The 24,273-nt window shown below is 45.8% G+C and overlaps 1 protein-coding gene and 1 long non-coding RNA gene across 3 annotated transcripts in view; one reads left to right on the top strand and one right to left on the bottom strand.

The window, feature by feature from the left end:
- Positions 1-24,273, bottom strand: part of REV3L (REV3 like, DNA directed polymerase zeta catalytic subunit) — a 954,247-nt gene that overhangs the window by 633,502 nt on the left and 296,472 nt on the right. For both annotated transcript variants that reach the window (XM_078649145.1, XM_078649144.1), the window contains exon 6: positions 13,262-13,356. In XM_078649145.1, coding sequence (XP_078505271.1) covers positions 13,262-13,356 — 95 coding nt within the window. The remainder of the gene's footprint in view (positions 1-13,261; positions 13,357-24,273) is intronic.
- Positions 4,092-5,014, top strand: LOC144761744 (uncharacterized). The gene is made up of 3 exons (XR_013595878.1): positions 4,092-4,708; positions 4,829-4,895; positions 4,983-5,014. It is a non-coding gene; the product is annotated as an uncharacterized LOC144761744 (long non-coding RNA).

Raw genomic sequence — 24,273 nt, 5'->3', positions numbered from 1 at the left:
CGTGACTATAGTATCTAGATATAAAACTACTCTAACGTTACTATAGTATTCAGATATAGAACTGCTCTCAGCCACACTGCTTGGGATATATATTTTTTTTGCTTTTTCTGAGATTAAGAAGTACAGTTCCCTTTTTCTCGATCTTGCACTGTTAGTATCCCCTCATCAATATGGACACCTTCCAGACGTTTGGTTTTACAGACGACGATTTCAATACCCTTATGGGGAAATTAGCAGGTGATGGTGGCCCCACTCCTCCCCAACAATTAGGCAATAGTGAATGGCAGAACCTCTTGAATATGCGTAAAAGACTCAAACGCATAGAATCTCACGCCTTCTACATGTTTGAATATTTAAAGGCGGGGGTCATTCCTACAGGTCTTAGAGTGCGTAATGCCCCCGCACTCTTTGTTGACATCAGAAAATTCCTGGAGCGGTGGTCGCTTATTTCAAACCGCTGCTCCAGGGATTGGATGATGTTAATCATTGAAACTGCTAAAGATGTAGCCTCTACACTTTTGCAGGAAATCAATGATCTTGAGGAAAAACTGAGTACATCTACAGCTGTAGAAGAAGGAAAGACCTGCCTTGAAAAGATTAGAACAGATATGAAGGACTTTGAAACCTATCTCACAAATAAAAAAATGGACAAACTAAAAAAAGATGTGAGATGGTTTACTAAAGAGAAGATTTATCCCTACCTTACCCCTAGCTTCTACCAGGAGGGACCACAAAGCAATCAGAATCCCAATTTTAATGGATATCAAGGGAGGAAATACACTAATTTCTCTGATACAGGTTCCTCTGGGTCAGATGGAGATAACTACCAAGACACGAACTATGGCCATTCTAACCCTGCCTCTTTCAGGGGGAGACCCAATCAACGTCCATTCAATGGGAGGGGTTTTTTACACCGGGGCCAGTACAGAGGGAGGAATGTTCGCTGGCAAGACCAAGCGACCCATGCTCAAATGAACCCTCAACCTCCACAACAGTACGTAAGAACTCGCAACCAACAGTATTGGTGGTAGAAAATACAGAGGAGGGCATGTCCACCATTGATTTACCTGTCTATAATCTTTCATCTATAAATTTTAAACCTGAGGACATAAAAGTACTCAGCAGGGGATTGTCCTTCGTTCCGAGTATCCATCTTAACAAATTCAAACTACACGAAGATTTGTTTGCGTTCTTCCGCAAGGTCAGGCTTAATAAATTCTTTCATGATCGTCCACCTCGTGAGGAAGCGAACAATTTATCGGGCTGTAAACAGACATCGACTTTTACACCGACCCTGGATATGGTGGGTGCAGAGGTACGCATCTTTGAACAGAGCGTCCTTCAAGATATCACGAGGGTTATCAAAAACGTCTACACCCCTCAATCTAATCTCTCTGTTTCAGAAACAACTGCTCTTAAGGAATTGAAAACTAACTCCTCCATAGTCATCAAGCCTTGTGACAAAGGCGGAGGTATTACTGTTTTTGATAGAGCGAATTATGACGATAAAATGTTGGGAATGCTAGCAGTGACTGAGCATTATAGACCTGCCCAGCGAAAAGAACTGGACCGTTTGCAAAAACACATTCAAGAAACCACTCAGGTGGCCTTCGCAGATGGTTTCATCTGCGAGGATGAGTATGACTTTCTTAATAAAACCACTCCTTCTGTCTCTGTTTTGTATGGTCTCCCGAAGACACACAAATCAGAAAGCAATCCCCCCATGCGGCCCATCATCTCAACCATTGGCTCATGCACCGAGCCACTGTCAAAATATGTAGACAGATTTTTATGCCCCTTGACGCAGAGATATGCATCATATGTCCGCGACACCGGGGATGTTATCAACAAAATTGAGGGCCTGCAATTCAATCCTGCCACAGACATCCTTGTGACGCTCGACATTGAGGCGTTGTACACCAACATTCCTCAGTGTCGAGCGTTGCAAGCGGTGTCTGCTCTCCTCAGGAGATATCCATCCGATCGCCCTGATATTTTCATTCTCCAATGCTTGGAAATTGTGCTCATGAACAACTTTTTTGAGTATAATGGGAAGATTTTCAAGCAAATTAAGGGGACATCAATGGGGGCGTCTTGTGCCCCTAGTGTGGCCAACGCATTCATGGGAGAATGGGAGCTAAAAAATATTTACAATGAACTGGCCCCATTTTTTGAGAACATTTTTGTTTGGAAGCGTTTTATTGATGATATTTTTTTTGTTTGGAAAGGATCTGAAGAAGAACTACAGGCTTTTTACCTTTGGCTCAATGCAAGTGACACCAACCTGAGGTTCACGATGAACCTGAGCACTCAAAAGGTAGACTTTTTAGACATCAGCATTTTAGGTACCAATGGACACCTAACAGTTAGTCTTTTCAGGAAAAGCACTGCCAAAAATACAATCTTGGAATTTGGCAGCTTCCATCCGAATTGCCAAAGGGAATCTATACCCTTTGGCGAATTCTTACGAATTCGCCGCAATTGTACGGATATTGGTGCATTCCACTTTCATGGGGATGCACTCAAAGAGAGATTACTGAGGAGAGGTTACCCACATCGCTTGGTGCGACAAGCCTACAAAAGGGCCAAATATTACGATAGATCTGCACTATTACAAGGTAAAACACGTGCCAAACAAGATAGAATCACTTGTGTGATCAACCATTCCACCCTGAACAACAAGCTTCGTAATATCATCAATAGAAACTGGAGGATATTGAACACGGATGAGAGTGTTCCTCCGCTTCCCCTCCCCATGCTGGCGTACAGGAGAAATAGAAATCTTAGGGACATGTTGGTCCACGCCAGACCGCCCACGAGAAATTTCCAAAACAACCAGCTCTCTATCACTGGACTTCCGGCAGTATTGGGCAACCACAGGTGTGGCTCCTGCCACGCTTGCGAGTCAGCCATGATATCTGATACTATCACCTACAATGAAAAAGAGATTAAATTACGTTGCCTTACAAACTGTCGGAGCAGCAACATAGTGTATATCCTTCTCTGTGATTGTGGCCTGGCCTATGTTGGCGAGACAGGTCGCGAGTTTCGCGTCCGTTTCAGCGAACACAAGTCCGCCATCAGGACCAAAAAGCTATCTGCCCCGATAGTCCAACATTGTATTGATAAGTCCCATAAGGAGGATGAGATCAAGTGGTCTATTCTGGAAAAAGTCACACCGAAAATGGGACAACTGAGTGAAATCACGCGTAAAAAACGTGAAACCTTTTGGATTTTCCTGCTAGACAGTGTGAAAAGAGGACTCAACGAGGAACTTTCTTGGTATGTGACCAAGTAAAATATTATCTCCTCGAGGCAAGGATTTTTTCAGTTTGTGCCAGTGTGGAAAATTGCCATGAACCACGTAGAGAAACTGTCTTTTACTGCTCCGTCCGGTTAGTTTCAGTATAGTTTAGGTTCATTGATACACTCTGAATCATTATAGGCTTACTTGATTGCAATTTGTTATAATTATACACCTCCGCTCTTGAGTACGTTTCACATTACCTTGTAAAATTAAAGCCTGGAATTGTGGGACCTCTGGTACTGATAACTCCATGTATGCAATTATTTGACATACTTTGAACCAACAAAGGCTGGTTCTATTGCAATTTACTGTAATTGCACCTTTTCTGATTATGGTACACTTTAACATGTAAACTCTTAGCCGTAAACGCATCGAATTACAGTGATTGGGCTTAGCGGTACTATTTATTTTTCCACGTTTACATTTGAAACTATGCACTGATATTGATAGTAGCAAGATGGCCGCTCTCCGTAAGTACTTCGTTTATGTCTACTTTTGAAGCCCTTTGTTTGTGTCCACTCTTGGAGACCTGGGTCATTTCACGCCCACTTCCCGCGGGATCGGAACGCCTTTGAGGGGTATAAATCATGACGACTATGAAGTGGCTGTCGATCGAGGGGCGCAGTGACGGAGAAGGATTTTGGCGCGTTGCCACAGACTTAAAGGTAGGCGGTTGAATTGCGGAGTCGTTCTAGAGGCATCCCCGGCTTTAGTGTTAGGCATGGCACGTTGTAGTTTTGGCGCGTTCGGTACTAACCGGATGAGTGGCCCTACATATTTTGTATTAATGCAGGATTGTCAGCCACTCAAGAAACAGGCAGTATTTTGCGCTACCGTCAGCCCGCCAGCTGCTAGCGCGTTAGTTAATACCTTACGTACTCATGTGATACCGAGACCCGGGTTGCCAGTTGTTTACGTAGACCCTTGCTACAACACTTACAGTCCGAAATGATCACCCTTTATTTAAGTATGGATGCCTGCACGCTTGTAAGATAGGTGGCTTATTTAAATAACGACCTACACACATGACTGCTTGCCAGACTATGCATTAATTGAAATAGCGTGTAACACTGGTTTTTCATCCCCCCCCATAGGGTCGCGGGCATACAATACAGCAGTTGATTATTGGACTGCATTTCCTCGGTGGATAAAAGTAAGCCTACACTATTCTGCTTATGGTTTGACCACTTGTTGCCAAATTTTTGGATATGCATATCATGTGCAGTGCGTCAGTACTCATGCGGACATCTTGTTGTTTTTCTTTTCTATGTACAGATTAGGAAGCCACAGTACTCAGTCCCTTCGCCGTTGGTTCCAATTAATTTGAGACTAAGTTTTAACCTAACACATTGATGTATCCCTTGAAGTCTAAATAAACAAGGACAGACTGCGACTGCCTGGGTAGGTCACCAACAGGGCATGATAAGGATGGGTGTTTGTAGGAAACATCCAGACATTATGCAATCCTTTGAAATTTGTGTACAAATTATGACACTATGGTGTTTAACATTCTCCTTGTAGCCATCAACTTGGATGAAGCCCCGAGTCTCGCATTTCTCTATTGATCCCATCATGAACTTCGTTACTGGTGAGCCCTATATAATCAGGGTAATGATAGAGTCTCAGCAAGTCGCTAGTACATCTTAAGTGACATCCTCCGTTAATTCCTTTGTAGATGCTGTTTAACTGATCTGGTCCCTCACCGGTTATTGACCTTTTATACTCACACCAACATATGAGAATTATCTAGTGTGTAAGTATATGCAACGAACCTCTGCGCTATTGCGCCCAACTGGCCTTTTGGTTAGGCCCCCTTGTAAATATTCCCCCTCCCCTTCTTTTTGGCGCTCAAAATTAAGCTGGTAATAAGACATGAGAGTGATTGGGCAATTATGGGCCCATATTAGGTTTGATACCATGTAACTATTTGAACCATGTTCCTTTTGCCTTTTTAGTTTAGTTTAGGATCCTACTATAGTCACGGTGATGAGCCCCCATAGTTTAATAGCAATAGTGAATATTGTACTTTGTTAAAAATTTTAATCTTGGATGTTTGAGTGACAGATCTATTTTCCTTTTCAGGTCTTTTGTTCTGTTTGACCCCCGGTTTCTGCACTTAATGATGAACAAGGTCCTGATGAAGGTGGCTTGAACCACCGAAACGCGCGTAGACCTGCTACAAGGGCCGCCATTTCTTCCCTGAGCCCTTGAACAATTTAGCTGTGTGATCTGGCTAATTGTTAACCAGTTCCTTTTTCATCCATGTATGATGTTTGAGTGTAGTATGATTGGTAGCACGAGAGTAAGTTGGTTGTATGTCTGACACCATGGGGTTTATTGATTGAATTGTTGGTGATTTTTATGATTCTATTGTGTTGTTTATGAATTTGTATAATTAATTGATGTGTTTTCTATAAAATTGTCTGATTTATAACGATTTTTATATGAATTTATATCTACAAAAAAAGAGAAATAATAAATACAATGTTTTGAATGATTTTTGTTTAGTATTATCCTCTTTTCTGTCACTAGTTGCTGATATGTATTGATGTATGCACATAATTCAAGTATCTGGCCAATGAAGGGACTTCTTTTTTCAGTTTAGTTGTTTCTTTCCCCTCCGTCCCTTGGCCATATTTGCTCCTTGAGGGGGTCCCATTATACATGTTACAACGCCAACCTCCTCCACGCACTCAATGCTGGCTGTTCATCTACCTGCTTCCAGGCCACCCGAGGCACACCCACGGACCCTTTACCTACCGAAACTGCAGCTTCACCAGCCAGCATACGCCAGCATGACCTACCCCTCCCAGCAGGGCAGGCCACAACAATCTCCGATGCATACTGCTCAACACCTGCTCCATTCACAAGCACGCCGTCGAACTTTGGGACCTGCTCGACTCATCCTCCCCGGACGTCGCTTTCCTGCCCGAGACCTGGATGAACCCCTTATCGGCACCCAACGTTGCCATAGCCATCCCGGATGGCTACAAGATCAACCGCAGGGACTGCACCAACATACCGGGAGGAGGAATCGCCATCGTCCACAGAAATCCCCTCAGAATCACGACCAACACTGAAGCCACCCTCAGCACCGCCGAACACCTGCACTTCCAGATCCACATCGATCTCAACACCACCCTCAGGGGAACCCTCTTCTACAGACCACCGGACCCCGGCCGCAGTTCAGCGACCCCATCACAGACGTCGTCAGCTCGCATGCCTTGGCCTCCACAGATTTGCCCTCCACAGACTACATCCTCCTCGGAGACCTGAACTTCCACCTCAAGAATGCCAACAGCAGCAGCTCCACCACCATGCTGGACAACCTCACCAAACTCGGACTCAAACAGCTCGTCACGACACCCACCCACTCCGCCGGTCACAGGCTCGACCCCATCTTTTCCGTCAGCAGCTACGTCACCTTCAGCTACACCACCGAACTCCACTGGACCGACCACCGCTGCATCCACTTCTTCTTCGAGAAAAACACCGCACACAACCACCCGCAATGAATCCCCCACCGCCGCTGGGACAAGGTCATAGAAGACCAGCTAATCACCACCCTTGCCCGAGACCCACCTACCGACCACACCGACACAGCCGCCCGCCCTCAGACAATGGATCGACGACTGCGCCAACACTCTCGCCCGATCAAGAAACACTCAGACGCACCGACAGAAGGGCCATCTGGTTCACCACCGACCTCCAGACATCCAAGCAGACCTGCCGAAGACTCGAGAAGAAGTGGTGGCACAAACAGACACCGGACAACCACGCAACCCTCAAGTACGCCAGCAGCAGGCAACACCAACTCATTCAAACAGCCAAAAGGACCTCCTTCAAGGAACGCATCGACAACAACGCACACAACAGCAAAGAGCTCTTCAACATCCTGAAGGAACTCGCCAACCCCAACTCCAGCTCAAACGCCATCCCGCCATCACAATACTCTCTAGCCACATTCTTCCACCGCAAGAAGGTGGCTAGAGCCCCCCCCCCCCCCAACAGCTGCTGACACTTCAGACTCACCACCCCCCCCAGTCACACCGGCATCCTGCTCTCCTGGAATCACGTCACGACGAAAACACCATCAAACCATGAACATCATCCACTCCCGCTCACCATCAGACCCCTGCCCTCACCACATCTTCAACAAAGCGAGCTCCATCATCACAGCCCAAATCCGGAAGATGTTCAACTGCTCCTTCGAGACCGTCACCTTCCCGGAGAGCTGGTAACACGCAGAGATCAACGTCCTACTCAAGAAACCCAAGACAGAACCAAAGGACCTCAAGAACTTCCGGCCCATCTCCCTGCTCCCGTTCCCACCGAAAGTCATCGAGAAGATTGTCAACAGACAACTGACCCCTTCCTCAAAGAAAACAACACCCTGGACTCATCCCAATCCGGATTCCGCAGCAACCACAGCACCGAAACCACCCTCATCGCCGCCACCGATGACATCAGGACACTGCTGGACAACGGCGAAACCGAGGCCCTCATCCTCCTAGACCTCTTGGCCACCTTTGACACATCTGTCACCACACCCTACGCACAAGCCTCCACAACGCAGGGATCCATGACAAAGCCCTAGACTGGATAACCACCTCCCTCACCGACAGAACCCAGAGAGCCCGCCTCCCTCCATTCCGATCCAAAGCCACCAAGATCACCAGCGGCGTACTCCAAGGATCATCCCTCAGCCCAACCCTTTTCAACATCTACATGACATCACTCGCCCACATCGTCCGATCGCACGACCTCAACATAGTCTCATACGCCGACGACACCCAGCTGATCTTCTCCCTCACCAAGGACACCCCCACCACCAAAACCACCTTACACGAAGGAATGAAGGACATTGCCGAATGGATGAAGAACAGTCACCTGAAACTGAACTCTGACAAGACGGAGGTCCTTATCCTCAACTCCACCTCCTCCGCCTGGGACAACTCCTGGTGGTCGGCCTCATTGGGAGCTGTGCCGACACCCACCGACTTCGCACGCAACCTGGGGTTCATCCTGGACTCATCACTGTCAATGACCCAGCAAGTCAACGTCATCTCCTTCTCCTGCTTCAACATCCTCCACATGCTTCGCAAGATCTACAGATGGATCCCCACCGGACCAGAAGGGCAGTCACCCAGGCCCTCGTCACCAGAAGGTTGGACTACGGCAACGCCCTCTACGCAGGAACCACCGGCAAACACCAAAAAAGACTTCAACGCATACAGAACGCCTCCGCACGCCTTGTCCTTAACATCCCCCGCCACAGCCACATCACTGCCCACCTGAGAGACCAGCACTGGCTCCCCGTCAACAAGAGGATCACCTTCAAGCTCCTCACCCATGCTCACAAAGCACTCCACGAGGCCGGACCAACATACCCCAACAAACGACTCACCTTCTACACTCCCAACCGTCAGCTTCGCTCCGCTGACCTCACCCTCGCCACCGTCCCACGCATCCACCGAACGACCACAGGCGGCAGATTTTTCTCCCACCTCGCCTCCAAGACATCCTCCCCATCCACCTGCTACAGACCCATGACCTCCTGACCTTCAGGAGACTTCTTAAGACCTGGCTTTTTGAACAGTAGCAGCTTTCCCCCTCCCCCCTCAGCACCTTGAGACCCTTGCAGGTGAATATTGCGCTCTACAAATGCTTGATTGATTGATTGATTGAACTGATCCCTCTGGTGACTGGGGCAAGGGAGGCAGCGGTGGTACTGCTTGCGGCACTGGTAAAGGTACTAGCGAGGGTACAATTACTAGTGCAGACTTTGGTATGGTGGGTGTTTAAGTATGTTGAGTAGATGCAGAATGCTCTCTCTGCCTTTGTGTTCAGGTTGAGGAGATTCATCATACTCCAGTTCTTACTCAAATGTTAGTTTCCTCTTCTTAGGCATAGGAAGAAGCATGAACACTTGTGGTCTTTGTGGAGGTTTTGATAGAAGTTTCCCCAGATCAGGGTGAATAAAAAGATGTTTTGGTAAGTGTAGAGCTCTTCAACTAGTATTTCTAAAACTGGTGACTCTAAAGTCTCCTAAGCTGTATTCAAAATCTCCTAATTTCGGTTTCCGCTTCGAACTGGGATGTTTCACCTTCAAATCAGCAAGGCAACTAAGGGAGCGAACTTCCAAATAAATACCCTGAGGAAACTTAAACCCTTCCTCCCAGCCAAAGACTTCCAAACTGCAGTACAAGCACTAGTCATCCCTCGCATAGACTACGGCAGCATCGCCCTCTGCGGTCTCCCCCTAACTACAACTGCACCCCTAAAAGCTTCACTAAACGCAGCAGCGAGACTCATCAATGGATCTAAAAAACAATCACATATCTCCCCTGACTTTAAATCCCTGAACTGGCTGCCTTTTGAAGCCAGAATACATCTGAAAATTGCCTGCATGACGCACAAGGCTATACACCTGAACTCACCCGGCTACCTCACTCAGAAGCTGACTATTTCCGGCGGCTCCAGAACCACCAGAAGCACAAACAATCTTCTGCTGAAGCCTCGAAGATTCCGGAAGGAAAAACCTTACAAACGCTCCTTCTCAGGAATGGCGCCTAGGATCTGGAACTCACTCCCTCCCGAACCCAGGCTCATCTCCTCCACTCTTCGTTTTAAGAAAGAAGTAAAAGCTATCCTCATGGCTAAATACACTTGAACTACTACTTTTGATCTTTTAAGACGCTGTGTCGATCTGTACTACTTGTTTGATCCCTTTGCACATGTGTATTACTTGTACTATCGACCTACCTGATTGTTCATGCTCCCTCTTATTTGTACTACTTGCATTGATGACCTACCTTCCTAATTATGCTCCCTGTGTACCCACCCTACCACTCACTTACCCCTTTCCTTTGTTATCTGCAAAGATCTTGTTCGCGCTATATAAAACTTTCAAAATAAAAATAAATAAATAAAGCTTTTAAGGTTGAAGTCTTATCTCCCACAGCAGTTTTTAGCACCAAAGGCATTTTATTCTGCCCTCTTGTTTCGATGTTATATCTTGGCTCAGATCTGGGCCCGAAGGGCAACAGTGGGCCTACAAACTTTCTGTGGGCTTTACCTGAGCTGGAAGCACATCTTCTGAAGTGGTGTACCTCTTCAACATATTGTCATTTTCTGTACATTGTATTCCCATGGCACTATCGGAGGAGAACGTCAAAAAAGGAACTGGAATGGTCTGGTTATAGCAGTACAGCAAAAAAAGTTCACCCACTCATAAAAGCAGTAACACTTTTCTTCTGACTAGGCAGATAGAGCAATTAGCACATGCAAATTCCAATCAAAACGCCAAAGTGACACAAGCAGAGACACCAAAGATGCCAGGAGAGAGTTTCAACAGCAAGATTAGTATATCTTTTGAGCCCATAGCGGCAAAAGCCTATTTAATAGTAATCTGGAACTCAATTTTCTTAGCCTTGTTACTGCTGGTGGGTATGGAATCTAGTTCATGTTTTTACAGCCAGGGTCACTGAGGGACTTTAGGTACAGTGAACACTACAGATGATGGTGAAAGGAAACATTTGGGTATTTAATACCTTCAGTAAGACCACTAGCGCTACCTCTAGTAATCATCAGCAAATGCAATGTACATTAATCCTTATTACAGTATAATTAGAAAACATATCAGACATCACAATGATACACAGAAGGAAGATTTTTCCTGAAAAGAGGTAGAAAATGGTCCAACAAGATGCTTGCTGCATTAACCCAATAAGGAAGTGTTTTTTAAATTAATGTGATGCAAAGTATTATAAAATAAAGACATATAGTTCTCATATAAGGGACAAGACATGGAATAGCTTGAATGGTGAAACCAAGTTCTGAGGTACCTGTTCCCTGTCTGCGAAGAAGAGACCCTGCCGGAGCTGTTCTAATATAATGTTATGACTGCAGTCTGAGGTCAACACATGATCCACAAATAACAAGAAAAGGTAGAGAACACTGCCTTTTTTCATAGTGCATGAGCAGCAAATTAGCAGCCCAATGCTATTCTGTCCAGCATGCCAAACACCATGGCACCACTGCTGAGTGCACATGCCTAATTTACAATCAAGCATTTATGAACACCACATACCTAATGTCCTAAGACCCAGAAATAATTGGCAAAAAGGATAAAAATGCAAATATTTAAAAGACAATATCTCCTCTAGAGTGGCACATCAACTCTTCAGATATGATGACCCTTTAAAGATAAGTCATATTCAGTGCCATCCAGTGATTTATGAATGCTGTGGAACCTAAATACAAGGTCACAAACTGAGTCAAACAAGGAAAGCGTCTGAACCCAAGTTATTCCAGGATGGTGTTGGTGGGCAAGCTATTCAGCCCATGAGAACAATTTGAAAGTGAATCCAAATTGTGTACATTACAGGAACAATTTTACCTAAATTAGCGAAAAAGTAATTGGCTCCAAAGTGGCACACATGAGACATTACAACACTTTCACAGTGTGCCAGGAAAACCTGACCCTCTTCCACATGTGTTGGGGATTCATTCTCTAAATAAAAAGCTTGGAAAAAAAGTGGTAAAATAATGTACTTTTCAGCCCAAATTCCCCTTTTAATACAAATTAGACAAAAAGCATATTTGTTAAAAGCAGTTCAGAAAATATAAATATACAAATTCACACAGTCTCGCTTTTTCTAAATGTATATTGCATCTTTTTTAACTTCCTCATATCACTTCCTTCTATTTACCACTTTGCCTCTTCCAAATAGAGTCTAGATCATTTTTTAGTAATAAATATATAAATGTTATCAAGATCTGCTTCTTCCGGATCACATTCACAAAACTATAAAACACAAAGTGTAATGCCCTAGCACTACCAAAAACTATAATTGCTATTGCATTGCTCTTCACGTCTAAGAGAAGGAGGAAGAAAAGGTTTCCTTATGGGCAGGAGAAAGGACTGGTGATAAGCTATTTTATTCTAACTGGCCATTTGTACTGTGCAAAGTTCACCCCAACAGAGGGTCTATTAGCGCTGTAGATCATATAGCCACAAGGAAATTCATGGAAAAGAAGAGTTTTGAAACACTTACGAAAACTGATATCGTTGCCCGTTATCACTTTCTTCAAAAATTAAAGAGAAAATTGCAGCAAGTAATAAATTCCAATCAAAACACATTTGGGACTTCGGACATCTAGAGGTCCAAAAGAGAGGGCAGACATCAACCAGGTATTCTCAATGCAGTCACTGCTGGCTCTAGACATCAGTGAGATGATCCCATTGCAATGTTGGCAAAATCGTGGAGGGTGGAAGAGGTAAACCACAGTAGGGTACTAGTGTTGGGAAGCAGCAGGTTTGAGGCTGCTCGCTTAGTATCTGAAGAGGCCAATTATTTGTGCACTGCTTGACCACTGACATTTAACTTAAAAGACAAAAACAAGCAGTGTTGTGGCACTGCCCGCGTTGAACAAAGCCGCCTGGATCCTCAGGAGAGTGTCAAGCAGGAAGCTAGATAGATCAACGGTTCTCTCGTTGCTACTGGCTGAATTATGCGATTACTTTACTGTGAGTTGCTGGCACAGTGTGTACTTAAATTGTATTTCACCCGAATTAATTTCCTAGTTATTTACGCAATTATTTTCTTTCGTGACCAGGACAGTTTTTTTGGATTACAGCCTTTAGATCAGATATAACCTCACAAACCACAACTGAAGTCAGAGTTCATTTTGTACATCTGATAAAACATTCCTGAAAACACAATGAATACTGCAAACGAACATGTGGCCTGTTGATAAAAACACTTAAAAAGAAACAATAACCCATAGGTGCAATTACACTGCAAAGTAGTCTCCACTTTTCATGGAATTACTCCATACTTAACAAAAATATTCACCCTTTGCTGCATAGTCTAACTGAGCTTCAACATTATCCTAAAACATAGAATGTTTTCACAGTGAGCAAAGTATAAAAAATCTACAAACAATTACCTTCCATTTCCTGGCGATTTAAAATATCAGCTGCTACTCCATCAACCTCCAATTCACAAGTGCTCTGAGGCTCAACACCGTCTAGGATAAGAGAACTGCGACAAGACAAAACATAGCATACACCATTAGATTCATCATAGAGATCCGTCAGTTAATTGTACACATTCAGATTTGCATGGTGTCTTCTGTACGGCTAATCAATCACTCACTGCTATCTGCAACAAACAGCGGGAAGCTGTACTCATGTACTATATAAGAAACAATCTCATTTGTGCCTGCAGAGATCTATAGCTTTGAAAACACTCAATTTACTAACATTGGGAGTTTCATGTTGCGCTCATAACACCTTGGCTGCTAGAGGTTTTCCCCTCCTGCGCTGAAAATCCTAAAATCCCATAGTTCATGACAAGGTCAACTCGTCATAAGCACAGCTCGAGTGTACTGCATGACGAGCTGACCTTGTCATGAGCACCAGGTTAAAAGCGATAGGGTAGCACAACATTACCTTCTATCAAATCCAAGTTTCGATGGGTACACCGAAATCCCAGGGATTTGCCTTTTGAAAGAGGTACATTGACCTTAAAATAATACTCACATTTTGACTCACAGGTTAAATTACATAAGTAACAATTTAATCCAGTTGACTGTGAGGGATGACTTCAATGTGACCACATGTTCAATTTTGATCAAACATAAAAGCTACCTATCAGAATACCGCTTCGGAAATGTGTTGTCTACCGCCATGGAATTTGATGGAGTCCTCAGACATTTTGTTTCCAAAAGCCAAACCAATTCACCTCAAGATCACAAAAGCATCAAACACCTGGACATGAAAACATACATGCTATTTCGACAGATATTCACAGCGTACTAAAACTCTGGAAGGCTTTCTGCTGTGCCTAGCAACACAAAAAGATCAAAACGCGAGCTGGAAAGCAATGCTGCATGAGTTATGTCAAGCTGCTTGCTTTCCCTTTCAAGATATAGACCAAACCTAAAATACGTTTCTGCAGCAGGGTTAAAAACAAGTTAACGGTGAGCAGGCAAACAGCGAGCGAGCAGGGAGGGAGCGAGTGGCCGAGCCGTAATAAATCAAGCACGCGGTGGGAGACGCCATGTGCATGCACATCGCCTGTCCGGCGGCGGGCGCGCACATCGTGTGTCTCCCTTCACGAACGAAAGCAACAATAGAGTCTCGCCAATGCGAATCAGAGCATGCGCTGCATTTGCTAGGCGAGACCTAAAAACACATTGAATTTGCAATATTTCTGTTGTACAGAAAATTTTATTGGGAAATTTATCTCCAACAATACAATTATGGACATGGAATGCAGTAATGTTCATCAGGGACAAGTCTCTTTGGACCTTATGTGAAGAATAATAAGGCTTAAGCACCTCTGCAACAAGTTCTGGAGAAGCACGATCAGGAAGAAAGTGTCCATTCAATAGTAAAAGATTAGGACAGCTTAATACATGTAGAGAGATTTCATGCAGGGTAGGTAGACGTGTGCAAGAACTACCCAGAAACCCTGTGGCCTGCTGTGTAGTACTGGCAACACGGTGTAGCTTGATCAAATCAATTGAAACAAGTCTGTTGTATTTACGATTAGCGAGCAGAGGCAACATCACAGTTCGAGGAACTTTGACAGCAAGGACAGGCAGATGGTCCAAACTCTTTATCTGTAATTTTCTCTTGGACCTCATCCTCACCTTTAGGAATCCAGCCAGAAACCGCTGGTTACTCCTTCACTTCGTCAGTAGCAGAACGTTGTGAATTCAAATTGGAGTATTCATCACGGAAGTCTTGTAATTCCTGTATCAGATTTGCATGTTAGTTGTAGTTTATTAGGCCTGGTTCCCTGACTGTCACAACCTATAGATGTATAGGTTTCAGAAATAATTTTACGGAGCTCGCATTTCTGGTCTGCAACTGGTACTGAAGAAAGGCATTGGTGTATCTCCAAAGAAGCTGCCTCTCCTTTAACCCTTTGGATGCGTCGGACAGCTCCTGGCCGTCCGACGCTATGGGTGGCGTGCCGGCTGTCCGAATTGCGCACGCGTGAAATTTTCCTGCACTGTAGGAAAATTCCGCGCGCATCTAAAGGGTTAATATTACTTAAAATAATTGAGAACACTGTGGCAAAGTTGCCAAATTAGTTCATCCCCAAATCCAAGGCAGGGGCTGCTACATGTTCAGCCTGAATCTGTTTAAGAATTTCAGGTAAAACAGCAATTAATGGAGTACCGTGGGTGATGGAATAGATTGCTGCAGAAACAGTTCCCCCAAGTATTACACTCCTCTACTAGAGGAGCCATACCAAGTGGAAGACACAGAGAGGATCCTGAGATTATCATGGGGTACCGAATGGGGCAAACTCTGCCTCAAGCAGATTTGCTTTTTGTGCAATCCAAAACAGAATTTCATCATGTTTGGTAGGGACCTTTCCCATAATGGCATTATTAGTAACAGGACAATATGCAGGCATAGCTAACAGCCTGTCCAGCCAGAGACTGTACGCAGAGCATACTGAATTAAAAGTTGATACAGTCATGCTGGGGTATTTGCTGTGGATTAGCATAAGGCGTATAGCCTGCTAAGACTGGTTAGGTTGCCCCCATCATTACTGAGAAGACCCAGTCGAGCATTGTGTACTGTGTGTGGGAGGGGATCTTGTAATCAATTATGATGTTCTTGGTGAGTTAAAGTTATTTATAAATATTCATAAGGTGTATAAGCAGCTGGAGCTGCAGCCTCATTGTATGTGTGAAATGTTTGTGCATTGGGATCCATTGCATGAAAATAAACCCAGGTAACAACTTCACTCACATCTGTACGCTTTGTGTGCCTCAACCATGAAGGTAAATTCTCCACCGCCGTTGGCGATCCCATGCCCAGTTAATTGTGCAGTTACTGCTTGCCTGTTATTTACAGGATGAATTACTGGTTGCAAGCACCATATTTAATTAATGGAATTCAAACTGGATCACATTAACTTCCTTACCCGGCGGAGGACGAAACACTCTGAGGATCTCCGACCTGCCTGGAATCTGTGAGCGTCGTGGGAGAAGACGAGCCATCCCTACTTGCCTATTCGGTTCCTGGCTCCCCCGACCAGATGTAGAGCGCGACGACACGGATGCCTGTTGCCCGCTGCGATCGACTTATGCAAGTTGTGGTTGCCTGTGAGCCAGTGGTCCTCCTGCGAGAGGAGCTGTGGCTGCGCACCAGAGGTATCCGACTCGCCTGAAAAAACATCCCCGGAAGCGCCGGTCATCGTGGAGTTGGACCCGGACTGGGATCATCGCTGGCGCCGAACGGATGACGGGAATCCCACTGCGGAGTGCTCCTGCCTGCCTGCAAGCACAGCCGAGACCCCTGGTGTCCCGTACACGGCGGGAGCCGTGCTGTCCTGCTGGTTGGCTGCCTGGCTGCTGCTCCTGCCTGCCTGCAACTACCGCTGCAAACACCGCTGGTGTCCCGTTCACGCCGGGAGCCGTGCTGTCCTGCTGGTGGCACGCCTGCTGTCCCTGCCTGCAATCACCGCCGCAAACATCGCTGGTGCCCCGTTCAAGCAGGGCGCCGGGCTGTCCTGCGCGGCGCCTGACTGTTGCTCCGGGGCTGAATCTGCACAACACGGCGACCTCAGAGGAAGGTGAGCAGATAAGCTCTGCGTCCCCCCCTCTCCACCCCTAGTGGTACTATGGAGCCGCGATGGGGGAAGTAACTGTACAGAGCGGAGGTAAAGCGCAGAGGAGCGAGAGCGACCCCATCCCCGTGGCTACTCTCGGGGACAACGCGGAACTTTGTTCACGTGTCCTTCAGCCGGATGCCCCTCCGTCACCCCCCTCCCCCCCTCCAATATAGGAAGTGCGAGAATAGAGAGTCCATCTCCAATTGCCGCGCCTGCACAGGCGAGTTGGGCGACAAGGGCGTCCTCGGTGAGGCGCTTATTGTGAGCAACACTGGTGTAGCCCTATGTACATGATGAACACGAGGTTCATGAAGGTTTTTGCACGCAAATAATTATTCTGAATGTTCAAAACTGACTACTACAGGGGTACTTGCATGCAAAATGTATTTCTCCGGACAAAGCGGTCCCTGCTCTCTCCACTAACTAAAATGGCGGGGGCCATAAAGAAGAGCTATAAATCGCCTCCACTGCCCACCAGATGATCATGAGGCTACATACCAAAGGGGCAGGGGTCACCAAAAAAGAGATAAGACGCTCTCCTCTCCTCCTTGCAACACAGGAGCTGTACTCTCTCCTCCCCACCAACAAACATAGATGAGGGACTAACCCGACCGGCCCCAGAGAAGAAAGGGAAACAAAACTCTCTAAAGGTCATCCACAACAGACAAAGGACTACTACAAAGGACGCTTGTTTCTGTATAGGCTACTCGGGCGGCCATCTTCGACTAGTCCCCCATTGAGGAGGCCTGCTTAGTCTAGTGGCCTCTTTAGTCTATTCTCAATTAGCGAATGTCTTCCTTTCATTTGAGTATTACACTGCTACTTGTATTTAATGCATCGACCCTTACCTCCTATATTTTTGGCCGCTCTCTAGTCGCAATTTTTGACTCATTTGGCTCTGTGTTTGCACCTGTATTTTGTATTTTGTTCCAGTATTTCACTAGTATTATAGTCCTACTTGTATACTGTACATTCTTATAAGACTGCTATTGCACCGATTGCTACCTCATATTTGTGTAGATTTCTGCTTAGGCTAGTGGCCTTTTAGCCGATTCTCATTAGCGAATGTCTGCCTTTTACTGCAGTATTACACTTCTACTTGTATTTAATGCATCGATGGTTATTTCATATATTTCTGACCGTTCTCTAGTCACATTTTTGAATCACATAGACCTGTGTTTGCACCTGTATTTTGTACCAGTATTTCATTAGTATTATACTCCTACTTGTATACTGGACATTTCTATAAGCTGCACCCATTTCACTTTCTATTTAGGTATCGCACCGACTGCTATCGCACCGATTGCTACCTCATATTTTGATATACGTTTCTCTCTTTCTTGTAATCTGCACCCATTTCACTCTTATCACTGGACTGCACCAATTGCTACCTCCTATATTTGGATTGTCGGCTGCTCAATAGTGGCACTTTTGTTCCCAGTTAATTTACTGCTTGCATCTGTTTTATTGCACACGGGTACCACCCTTGTTCCTCCTCCCATTTTCACCCAAACCGCCATCCCAACATGGATCTCATCGGCAAGCACACATATAAAATCAACTATCCACCCTTACTCACCAAGAAAGCCGCTAAACGCTTCAAACACAACTGCTTGAGGTCCCACCCGGAAACTCCCTTTGCCGACTCCTACTTCTCACCGGTCAACGGATCCCTGAACACCGATATCATCTTCCACACCACACGCAGAGCGCAGTGGAGAAAAGCGTTCCTCTCCTTACTCACAGTCTCCTCCTCCAGGAAATCAGCATATGGCCTTACACTAACCATCATACCATCCCAACTCCTCCAAGGCAGGGCCACCATTACTATTTACAACAACGGGATTATACTAATGCAATCCAGTGACAGGAACCTGGAACTACTAGACAACCTGTTCCCCGCCTTCAAAGAGCACCTCTCCAATGCTCGGACCGCCACTCTTAGCACCAGTCCCACCACCCTTCACCACACAACACCCACACACAACACCTCTAACATAGTTCAGCTCCAGAACGACACGCACCTCACATTTACCCCCAGCACCCTATTCAATTTCCCTCCAGCTGTAGCTACCACACACTCCGTAATCACAGACACAGATCTCTCCCCACAATACATCGACACACCCACCCTCCCTACCTCCCCTCGGACCACTACTCTTACTACACCCACTCCTACCACCCCTGACATCACAGCTCCCACACACAACAAGCATAACTTAGTCCAGCAACAGCCCGACGCTCACAACGACAAATCCCACCCTCTATCCCCACACCCCTTATCCCCCCCCATTCTCAGCCCCCGCTACCACCCTCTAACCAAACATGCAGAACACGCCACCGTCTTAAATTCAACACCTTCTCCCCACAACAGGACCAACTCGAACCACATCTCCCCCCCCCCCATTCTCAGCCCCTATTACCCCACGTGCGCCCCTGCCACCATTAATATGCAATCATCCCCCGCCCGGCTCTCTCCGCCTACCTCCAAGGTCCTCACCTATACTGCAAACGTCCTCCCTGCTCCAACAACACCACTCCCTACCTCAATGACATCCCCCCCTCCCAAAAAATCTTGCATCGGGGCCCACTCCACGGAGCCTAGCACGGACACCAGCCCTCCCCCGATCCGCATGTCAACTCCCAGACTATGAACTAACCCCTGACGCACCCACCCCCCACCACCAGCACCTATCCCACGTTGGGCCTGATTATGGCCACCCTCACCCAGATCAAAGAAGACATTCACATCATCAAAGAACTACTCGCCACACACCCCAAACACCCATCACCCACTACCTCCTCCCCTCCCAACAGGTCTCCCTTCCCTCCGGACGATTCCCACACTCATCACTCCACACACCGTTCTTCAATTCCTACTCGCAATCGCAACAACCGCCCCAACAGGTCCCCCACCCTTCCTGCTGATTCTCTCACTCTACGCTCACTTCACTGGACCTCAATCCCTGTTCGCAATCGCAACAACCGCCCCTATCGCCCACGCAACCCTTTTACGGAACTCGAAACCCACACCCTCCTCAGCTCCTATGACCCAGCTCCCCTACACCACTCATCCGCCACACACCTCACCATTCCCACGTTACACTCCAATCCCCTCAGACCCCCTACACTAAAGAACAGAAGCTCCATACCTAATAACCTTAGAAAAGTCCCCCTCTCTCTAGTACCCTCTACCTCCCTCGACACACCACGTCTCAAATGCACTCTCCTCAACTGCAGATCGGCCTCTAGACACTCCTCCGCCATCGCTGATCTCATCATATCATTGGACCTTGACCTAATCATCATGACTGAAACATGGCTAACTGAATCCTCTACACCTATAATGGACATCCTGGTTCCGCCAAACTATCACATCATTAGACTTGACAGGCCCGGCAAATTAGGTGGTGGAATCGCATGTATACACAGGAGCAACCTCTCTGTTCTGAAAGTCAACTCCTCCTCCCTCCCCTCCCCAACTTCATGTGAATACATATGCCTCGATATTATCAGTGAGGGCAAACCGATATGCTCGCTTCACAGCATTTACCATCCACCCGGGGACAACGCTATCTTCTCCCAACAAATCATGGATATGATCTCAACCAATTCAGGACGGCAGCTCACCCAAATATACCTCGGCGACTTCAACCTCCGCTGAAACGATCACAATAACGCGGTGGTAAATAGTCCACGAGAAAGGCTCTATCCTCGACCTTATCATCTCCAAAGAAGACTCTATCCAACTCGAATCGATCCAACCCTGCGACTGGTCAGATCATCATATTGTCACATTCTACATCAATGAAAAAGTCAAAGTTAACCCGGCTCAAACCACCAAGCCCAAAATTTGGAAAAGAGACCTGAAAAAACTCAAACCAAACTCTCTACCCCCTAACAGCTGCAATCTCCTAGCTCCCCCTGCCGGCATCTCGGACGTGCAATCCTTGACTGACCACTATCTCAACGCAATGACCACAACAATTGATGAGGCTGCACCTTTGCAACTAAAAAGGGTATCTTCCAAAATCTCCAACCCATGGTACGACGGGAGTCTCAACGAGCCATGCGAATGGCAGAGCGCACCTGGAGATCAGCTCCCTCTGCACTGCATCTAAAAACACTGAAGAAAAAGAGAAACGCCTACTTCAGGAAAATTAAACGCTCAAAAACAGTTTTCTTCAGCCACCAGCTCGACCAAGCAAGGAACAGGCCGAGGAAACTGTTTGATCTAATCAGAACTCAATGCAAGGAACAACCCCAGCCACACAGCAATATGCACGAGGCTCCCTCCTGTGAAGACTTCTCCACTTTCTTTATCCAAAAAACTGACAACATAAAGAGTGATCTCATCATTGACGCAAGCCTCTACTCCAAGCCTCATTGCATAGCATCCACTGAACGAAAAAACAATGCCACATGGTCATCCTTTGTCACCTACTCTGAAGAAGAAATAGGGAAACTGCTCAGCACCATTAAACCATCCAATCACCTCACGGACCCCCTCCCTGCTAACGCTGTAAAGGACTTTATCCCTCTGCTCCTACCACTCTGGACTAAAATTATCAACAGATCACTTCAACAAGGAACCATCCCTGACTCCCTCAAAGTAGGACAAGTCACGCCTTTACTAAAGAAACCAACAGCCGACCCCTCTGACTTAAACAACTACCGTCCCATTACCAATATCCCCACTCTCGCCAAATTGTTGGAAAAATGCGCACAACTACAATTGACTAAACACATTGACCAGTTTGGCCACCTCAATCCTCATCAATCAGGCTTCCGAGCGGGGCACAGCACTGAAACGGCTATGACACGCATAATTGACGACGCCATTCAAATGCTAGATCAAAATGATACCTGTCTCCTCATCCTTTTTGATCTCTCTTCAGCTTTTGACACCGTTAAGCATGAGAATTTACTCGAACTACTAAACACAAGAACGGGTCTATCTGGGACAGTCCTCAAATGGTTCACTTCCTTTCTACACAACAGGTCGCAGAAATTCAAGAGTAACAACCTGATGTCCTCGCCTATACCTGTTTCGTTAGGCGTCCCACAAGGTTCCTCCCTATCCCCAACTTTGTTCAACCTAGTCATGGAACCCCTCACCACCTTGTTACAAGAGTCCAATATACACTTTCACATGAACGCTGATGATACCCAACTATATCTCAAATTACAATCCCCCAAAGACATTTTGCTCCTGAACTCAACGATCAGAAGCACCCAATCCTGGCTTGCCGATAATCATCTCAAACTCAATGCTCTGAAAACAGAGTTCCTTCTTATCTCACCTCCCACCAAGATCTCTATCACACAACTCTGGCTTAAAGACCTAACTGCACTCAATGTCCAACCCACCATCGTAGACTCAGCAAAATCCTTAGGCATTACACTTGACACCAATCTCAACATGCAGCAACATATCAGCAAGGCAACTAAGGGAGCGAACTACCAAATCAATACCCTGAGGAAACTTAAACCCTTCCTCCCTGCCAATGACTTCCGAACTGCAGTACAAGCACTAGTCATCCCTCGAATAGAATATGGCAGCATCGCCCTCTGCGGACTCCCCCCAACTACTACTGCACCACTAAGAGCTTCTCTAAACGCTGCAGCGAGACTCATCACTGGGTCAAAAAAACACTCACATATCTCCCCTGACTTTAAAAACCTGAACTGGCTGCCTTTCGAAGCCAGAATACATCTGAAAATCGCCTGCATGACGCACAAAGCTGTCCACATGAGCTCACCAAGCTATCTCACTCAGAAGCTGACAATCTCTGGAGGCTCTAGAAACACCAGAGGCACAAACAATCTTCTGCTGAAGCCTCGAAGATTCCGGAAGGAAAAAACTTATAAACGCTCCTTCTCAGGAATGGCACCCAGGATCTGGAACTCACTCCCCCCTGAAACGAGGCTTATCTCCTCCACTACACTGTTTAAGAAAGAAGTAAAAGCTATCCTCATGGCTAAATACACCTGAAGTGCTATTCTGAACTTTGTTAAGACTCCGCACTGTTATGTACTCCTTGTTCGACCCCGTGGCTTAATTGTTTTATATGTATTAATGATATATGCGATTTATGTGATTTATGTGATTTTCTTGGCTACCACATGTGTGTACTACTAGCATTTTTACTTACCGGTTTGACTATGTTCCCTCATGCTCCCCTTTTCTATGTGAAGCGCTCTGATATCTGTAAAGATCTTGTTCGCGCTATACAAAACTTTCAAAATAAAATAAAGAAAGAAAGAAAGAAAGGAAAACAGTATAGGGGACAATACTATTAAACAATGACTGTTGATTAACCAACAGACATAAATGGGTACTTCCTATTACGCTGAAGGAAAATAAAACCCTAATCATCATGGACATCTCCGTATAGAGGCAATAAAGGACTTTTGGGCGCACACACAAGTAAAGTACTCAGGAGACCCATTAAATAGTTACCAGACCTGTAACGGTGGAACCATTTTAAACGGTTCCTACCAATCTAGTAGGACTGAGTATATAGAACAACAAAACTTCGTAATACATAGACAGAGTCTTATTTAATCAGTAAATGTTTGGCTAGCTCCCAGTATGGCATCTAACCTCCTAAGCTTGCAGAGTTATAGATGTTGCCGGTAACCTAGAACATGACTTCCAGATTCCCTAGGAAATCGCGGTAACAGATCTCACCCCTTTGTTTGTCATTCTTGCATGCCCAAAGTGTTCACAAAGAAACAATACAATATTGCATATTTAAACATTTATTGAAATGCTCCAATCTTTGTATATAAAACATGAACAGCAATTGTAAGAAAGATGACACTATGGTAATAAGTATTTTTAATATAGTGAAAAACACACAAACAATTCAACCATTGCAATTTTTGACAATGTTGCAAAAATCACTTATCTATTACTGATCTTCACGCTAAAGAGAGCATATAGGGAGTACCCATCTCCCAGGCCTGTTGGAATGACCTATCCCCATACCTTGGTACTTTATATCAGGAAGCCAGGCTCAGTGTATCCACAAATGCACTTACATCGGAGTCTACAGCTATCTTTCCTTCTCGTGATGAAGTTCGGGGACAGAGAGACTGCATTTTAGTGACAGCTCATAGAAGATTTCCATGAAGACTCTAGCAGGAAGTGAGCCTCCCACCAGCTTCAGCAAGGATGTTGTTTTTATAACGAAAGGGCAAACCCATCACACTGTGTCAGAGGTGCAGAACAATACTTTAATCAGACTAAAGCAGAAGAGAGGTCTCCTCACAAGCACAGAAGGCCCTGGGAATAAAGGTGCAGACTACAGGGTG

The sequence above is a fragment of the Lissotriton helveticus genome, chromosome 6 (assembly GCF_964261635.1).
Source record: "Lissotriton helveticus chromosome 6, aLisHel1.1, whole genome shotgun sequence".
NCBI classification, from domain to species: Eukaryota; Metazoa; Chordata; class Amphibia; order Caudata; family Salamandridae; genus Lissotriton; species Lissotriton helveticus.
The sequence above is the reverse complement of the archived record's forward strand: the minus strand, read 5'-3'. Positions and strand labels throughout refer to the sequence as shown.